The 7,257-nt window shown below is 39.5% G+C and overlaps 1 protein-coding gene across 10 annotated transcripts in view; it reads left to right on the top strand.

The window, feature by feature from the left end:
• The window catches only part of CD44 (CD44 molecule (IN blood group)), a 60,218-nt gene extending 53,918 nt beyond the window's left edge, over nt 1-6,300 (top strand). For all 10 annotated transcript variants that reach the window (XM_090140785.1, XM_090140777.1, XM_090140778.1 and 7 more), the window contains 2 exons: nt 1,068-1,146; nt 3,030-6,300. In XM_090140785.1, the coding sequence (XP_089996911.1) occupies nt 1,068-1,146; nt 3,030-3,243 (293 nt within the window). In that variant the 3' untranslated portion in view covers nt 3,244-6,300. The remainder of the gene's footprint in view (nt 1-1,067; nt 1,147-3,029) is intronic.
• Nucleotides 6,301-7,257: the final 957 nt, after the last annotated feature.

Consider the following 7,257-nt stretch of genomic DNA (forward strand, 5'->3'; position numbering starts at 1 on the left):
GAGCGTGTTGTAACTCATAAAATACTCTAGTAATATCTAGATGAGAGAAGTCGAGTTTTGAAGAACAGGATTTAGAGATAAATAACCTTGATACTTCGATATGCAATCAGACACAATTTGGTGAAGGTAGATATAAAGTATCATATTTGTGAAAATATTCAGTGAAAAATATAGCTGAGACAAGCTTTGCAGAAAAAGGCTTGCAGATTAAAATGAAATAGAATAGAAAGAAGCCAACAGAGTGATACAATTGCAAAAGAATGCAAATGTATTCTGTGACATATTAACAGTAAAGTCATTTCTAAGAGAGAGAAAGTAATTATCCCACTCAGTGTAGATCTGGCAAGTCTGGAGCTGAGTTACTGTATTCAGTTCAAGGCACTGAATCATACAGAAACAACAGGGAAGGGCACAAAGATAAAGTCTGGTAAGGTAACCATAGCACGACCTGCATAAAGAACAGGATACAGGAGAGGTTGCCATGAAATCTCCATTTTTGAAAAATGCTAAGAGCAAATGGAACATTTATCAGGGGTGTTTTTATTCATTCTGTTTCACTGGAAACAGCATATGTGATCTCCCTTCCAGTTTTACCTCCTTATGATATTGCAGTTCCTTTTTATTTTTATTTTTTAGAATTTGCCCTACAAATGCTCCTTAACTTAAGGTTTTTAATGACAAAATGGATGTAGACATTTCACTCAACCTTCAATCCATCCTACTTTTGCACCTAGAATTGCAGTTGTCTCAGCCTTTTCTCCTGCTCTTGAAATAAATCAGTGATACAACAGCTTTACACCTATGTCAGCCAAAGTGCAGTTCTTATATATTGGACAGGTATTTCATCAGAGTAGGCCTGGGCATAGATGAGCAATTTTTTTGGCCATATAGGCAACATGACTGATGAAAATGTATTTCATTTGCAAAGAAGAAATTTGCAAAATGAGCAAATATCCACTTAAACTAGAAGAAAATTCTTACGGTTTAAAGAATGCTTGAGTGTCCATGAAACCCTGAAATTGCATGGGATGGATTAACACATTCTTCTTCCCTCCATCAACAACCAGAATGGCTGATCATCGTTGCTGCTCTCCTGGCACTGGCGTTGATCCTCGCAGTGTGCATCGCCGTTAACAGCCGGAGGAGGTGAGGTACCCTGTACTTCTTCAAACACACTGAAGTGTGATGGGGGTGATAGAATGAAGCACTGACACAATAGTGTTAGAGTCCGTGTGAAATAAAAAAGATATCAGGCACATGGTGAGACAGAAGTATCTACAGCTTTCTTTTAAGTTAAGTGGCTCTGGAGTTACACGCCCTGAACAGCACAGCTTATTGATTTATATCTCACTCTGCTATGCCTATAAAAGCAGAGGCTGCCTTTGTTTCCTTCCTCATACCCCAAGTCACCATAGAAACAGACAAACAGGGCCAGGATGACTAATTATAGATTGCAACTGACAAGAACTGAAACGGTCTCAACGCTAAAAATTATGTCCCAGATGCTGCGCGTGGAAAACATCTCTTATGTAGAGCTGCCATGCAGCTGGGAGTGAGACCCAAGGAGAGACAGTGCACGTGGGTGAGTGCGTGTGTACGGATTCACAGATTAGACCCAGCAGCGTGCACTAATCCCTATGGGGAGCAATTTTTCAAGCAGGGACGTCATCTAGTATGCTTGAAACAGGTGGAATGTTTTCTCTTGTTTTAGCAGGATCAAAATAACAAGAGATTTATTTGTTCTGATAAGTGCTAACTGGCTGCAGACTCGGGCAGGGTTAGTTGGGCAGTGAGGTGGGAATGTTCCAAGCATTCATTTATTTAAAAATGAGAACTACATGTTTGTTACAACATCAGTATGGCAGCAATCTCGAGCACTTACACAAAGCAATTGGTCATTCTCAGTGAATTGCAAATTGCTTCATCATAGTGTTTTTGGTGCTGTGGGGTTTTTTTTTTTTTAATTTTTATTTTTTTTTTATGTTTAATTGCTCTTGTCTTAATTAAAACTGATGTTATCTTAAAACAAAACAAAACCAAACAAATTGCCCAAGGTTCAGCGCGGGGCAGTTTACTTGTTTATTTATGTCTTTATTATTCCTCATGTTGCAAAGAAGACTCCCTCTGTATGGTGTCTGTTGCCAAAAGAGTTAGAATTTCCATGCAGTGTCCCACATTTAGGCACTCGCTGTCATTTCAGGAAAGAAAATATGAGTTGCACTTTTAAAAGCCTGTGTTCGCTCTGCATTTCATGGTTGCAGAGCAGGAATCATTCCCAAGTGTGTACCCAACATTTATACAGCTGCAGAGCAGGAATCATTCCCAAGTGTGTACCCAACATTTATACAGCAAACTGAACTGCTTAAGATAAAATAACCCTCAGCCATCAGTCAGTAAGCATGAATAAAAGTGATACTTAACTGCCAGATTAGTCATTCAGACAAAACCTGCTTCACTGAAAAGAGAACACTTTTACAGTACAAATTTAAAAGTTGGTGTCCATTTTAAGAGAACTGTGCTGTGTGCATTCAGTGAACACTCAGCTGCTGAATCTTGATTCTGAGTCTGGATTTGGAATTATCCTGTCTGTATAGTGGGATATATAAACAGTTCATAAATATGGATATACCCAAATCAGAAAACCATCTCCATCTTTCAACAGTGCATGTTAGTCCCCATCTCTACTAATAGATACTGGGTAGCCTGATGTAATGAGTGGCAATCCTGCCCATGGCAGAGAGGTTGGAAATGGGTGGTCTTTAAACTCCCTATCAACCCAACCATTTTGTGATCCTGGGACACTAAGTGGACCATTGTGTTCCTGCTAAAGTTCATGCACGTAATGCTGCATTTTTTCAAAAATAAAATATGCAACATGGAGAAACTGTGCACTTTGCTTTGCATAGGTCTGCACTAGCAGACACAAGTTTCATTTCCAGGAACCTTTTCCTAAATATTTACTTGAATTTTGTTTTCATATTTCCATTACTCTCCATTTATGGTATTTATATTCTTTTATTTTGACCTAGATGTGGGCAGAAGAAAAAGCTAGTCATTAATAATGGCAAAGGTGCCGTGGAGGACAGGAAGACAAGAGAATTAAATGGAGATGCCAGCAAATCACAAGAAATGGTGCACTTGGTTCACAAAGAACAGTCAAATGACCAAACAGGAGCATGTGACGAATTCCTCACCATTGATGAAACACAGAATCATGAAGATGATATGAAGAGCGGGGTGTAGTGGTACAAAGTCACCAAATAGATCAGTGCTGGGGAAGTCAAAATCACACGGACCTTGGACAGGAATTCACAGATGCACTGTGCTACTGATGTCTTTTGAACACAATTAAGCTTAAATTTTCTTCATTTTTAATTATTTTAACATGATGTCTGAGTTACAAAAGTGACATTTGCTTTCTGAAATAAGCCCCAGGTGTTGCAGTCAGTTCCCAGTTCCTACACAAAGGGCACTTACTGTGTCCTGGGCATGTGGCATGTCATTGTTCCCCAGATGCAGTGCCTTCGCTGTGCGGAGTTACAGAAGCATCCAGTTGCTCCATCTTACAGGCATTTAAGGTACTAAACTTATCATGGTACAACAGTAAGTGAGTAACAGATGTCAAGATCCAAAATAAAAAAGGCTTAAAACAGAAATGCCTCCTATACAATGCCTAACCCAGCAGAATCCACCAGCAATGCCTTCCAGCCAGGAAGAGTGGTAGGTGCACTCAAAGTCTGCCAGTAAAAGCAAAAAGTGACATTTTGTAATGATTGATGACTTGGTCTGTAACAAGAGAAATCCAGAAGGACAAAGTTTATTTATCTCTATTTTAAAATGTCTGTGGGCATACAGCAAGTTTTTTTGGGAGGGGGAACAAAGGGAGGAAAGCATGAGCTGGTACATAATAAACTTCTTCTTTGTTATCTTAACAATCTGTACATATATCCTTGAATTTCTGAGGTGTCTGTTGCTCTTTCCCCTCCCTCCTTCATGGATCACAGTTCATGTATGTTTTTTAAGGAGTCAGTTGTAAAGTTAATAAAGCAGTATGACCCCAGCTCTATTGTGCATGCACAAATCAAGCAATTGGAAGTCATCAGAGATGATGACAGCATTTTTATTCCTGAAGAATGGGTCTTTCTCTCTCCCTGCTCCACTTTACATAGGAGATGCAGTTTCTCCCAGAACTGTTGTATTGCACCAGTTTGCCAATATTTTGAAAGTTACTTTTGTATGATCTTGCTCACTTCTGATTTGTTTCATCCGCATTTTCTTCTTCTAGTCAAAAATGCCGAAAGAAAAACTGTTTATTGATAATAGAAGTTGAAATTTTACAGAAAAGATAAATGAAATTTTAAGGAAACTCTCCCAGTAATGTAATACAGTAAAATAGCTGCATCTGCATTGTCATACACTTTTGTTTTGTCCTTCTATGTCTGTTATGTGAAGTATTTGTATTAAGCAATGATGCTGTGCATTATATTGATATGAACTGCCAGAAAGAAAATTATTTACTACCAGTGATTTGTGCTATTTTTAAGAAAGCATATTGGAGTGGAGAATAACTTCTAATTGGTCTGCCTCAGAAAAATGCAAGTAAAACAACCGGAGAACTGCGAGCAGTGAGGTCTGTGTTAGCTGGGATGGGGAATGTTTGGTAAGAGATGTTCAGAGGTAGCTGCTCCCTGACCACAGCACCTGTACTGGAAAATGTTCTGCTAACACATGTTACTTTATGCTGTCCATCTGAAGCAGTGCAGAGGATGGGCTTTCAGCTGGCTACATACTAACATTAGCTAGTATTAATCTTTACTGGGACACCAAGCACAACGAAAATCGTGATTATGGTTCTCAGTTTAGAGCCCTTCAGCAGTTTCCCAAGCATTCCATTGAGTTGCTCAGAGCCCTGGTATCTGCAGGCAGATCTCCTCAGGGAAAATGTGCATTTGGGCAAAAGGTCCCAAGATGAGGTGTGATTTCAGTGTACGCATAGGATGCTTTCTGACTCTGTGTATGTCTCATCTATGAGCAGTCCAAGAGTGCTCAAACAAGCTGAAGCCAATAAGGACAAGGTGACATACACTGTCAGTACCTGGGGCCCATTGTCAAACCTCTCAGCCCAACCATAAGCACATATTTCAACACTGAGCTGTGCTGTGCAAAGTCTGTTGACAGTCTGCGTTGGTTTTTGTTTAATTCCCGTAAGGCCAGCTTTTCTATTTGTCATTAGAAATCAGAACGATCTATCGAAGGCTGTTTAAACTGGTGTTACGTACATATTTCTCTAGGTGTGGAGATCCAGAATAAGAATTTTGCCTCTTCTTAAATCTTAATTTATTATAAGCCTCAGTCAAAAGGAGATAATTCACTGTCTTGATGGGTGAATGTTCTTAAAAAAATAAAAAGGGCCAGGTCATGTTATTCATCTTCTTATGGAGATGTTGAGAAAATGGAGAAATCCACCAAATCCTTCTAATTTATCTAATGCTCAGTACCTATAGAAGTATGGACCATACTTGTTGGCTTCTTTTTATATTTGTTATATGGAGATGCTCAATTTCTCTTTAAAAAGGCAGTGCCATTATTTTATATATGCTGATTCTTTTTAGGTTATGTTGTGCGAATGATGCATAATTAAGTTTCATTGTAGTTTCAAAACTAGATGGCCATTTCATACATGTAATATAGTGCATATTTTTATTAATCTTGGTTTTATTATTTCAGGGGTTGTTTGTTGTGTGTATGTATTTTTTTATAGAGAGCACTAGATATATTTGCATATTTATTTAACAGATTAATCAATGTTAAAGAAAATATCATCTCTAAATTGTAATTAAAAAAGTATTGCCAAAAAATACCACATGGAACTGTAAAATAAGCTTCCAAAAATAAACTTGGTTCCATGTTGAGGGTAAGAAGTGAGGTCAATGTTGCTAGTGGGAGAGGAGAAGCATTTGGCAGTGTGGTCATACAGAGCCACGGTCAGATCTCCTGCTTGCAGAACTGGCTGTAGGCTGTGGGACCTCTCGTGCTCCACCAGCTTCCAGTGGGCCCCCATCTCCATGGGGTTAGCAACAAGCTCAGTTCCCTTGGAGCACAAATCTTGGTCCAAGTTAAGGTCAACGCAGTAAGGTAGAAATAATGTTTAAAGCAGTAAGTATATTTAAAAGAGAGGTGATTGATATTTTTACAAGAATGTAATATTTTCATTGAACAATCCTGGGTGATGGTTTCACCTGTATTTTCTTGAAGATTCTGAAAGGAATGTTTGATTAAAGCAGAGAAAGGATGTACAGCCTTTGTCTCCATCTGTGTGGATGTTTTAAAGTCTTCTCAAAACATCAGTTCCCAAGTGATATTTCTGTATAACATTCTTTCCTTCATACAATGTCTTCTGCACATCCTTTGCCAAAAAACACCACTACCACTGCACTACCACTGCCAACTACCACTGCATTAAGGAGTGTATGTTGGGTGGAATATTACTGGAGAAAATTTCCAGGTGTCTTATAGACTCTGACACAATCACACAGAGGCAGAGGTTTGTCCATCATCCTGGTTGGGGTTTCTCCTCGTTGCTCTTTCTATAGATGAAGGGGAGCAATAAAATCCTCTGAGAACGCTGTTCTGCCTCTGCTTACACAACACTAGCAGTTTGTTTTATGCTACATTAGGCTGTTAGCCAGCAATTACTTCTTGGCCTTATTAAACAGTTCAAGGCTAGACATCTCTGGTTGCAAGAGATTTGATTTGTTAAAGAGCATATGGTTACCTTTGAGTAACCACATGTACTGATGTGTTTTCCACTGCAGAGGTGAAAGAGACAAAGAGGTGGGAGCAGAAATGCTGACGTGGGCAGGTTCCTGGGGTGCAGCTCCAGATTTGTGGGTATAGGGGACAAAGGTCTCATCTCTTTTTTGGGGCAAGAAGCATGAGACAGTGGGAACTTTGGGGGTGGGAACTCCAGAGGTTTCGGTGAAGGAAGAGTACAGTCACTGGAAGATGAAATGGAGAGTGAGTAAAATTTCTTTGCTACCGACTGGGAAAGTCCCCCATTATCCCCAGGACTTTGGCATTTGAATGATTTCACATTTCAGATAAGGGAAAAACTGTTCCTGTGAACTCCCCCACCTCCAGGTCACCTTCTGCATTCACCACCTGATTTGCAAATGGCTTTTGACCAGTTTTCCCCTGGTAGATTACTTCTCACTATTACTCATCTGTGTTGCTGTGGCACTCACCAATGCCATGCTG

Source organism: Phasianus colchicus, chromosome 5, assembly GCF_987193195.1.
Source record: "Phasianus colchicus chromosome 5, bPhaCol1.hap1.1, whole genome shotgun sequence".
Taxonomy (NCBI): domain Eukaryota; kingdom Metazoa; phylum Chordata; class Aves; order Galliformes; family Phasianidae; genus Phasianus; species Phasianus colchicus.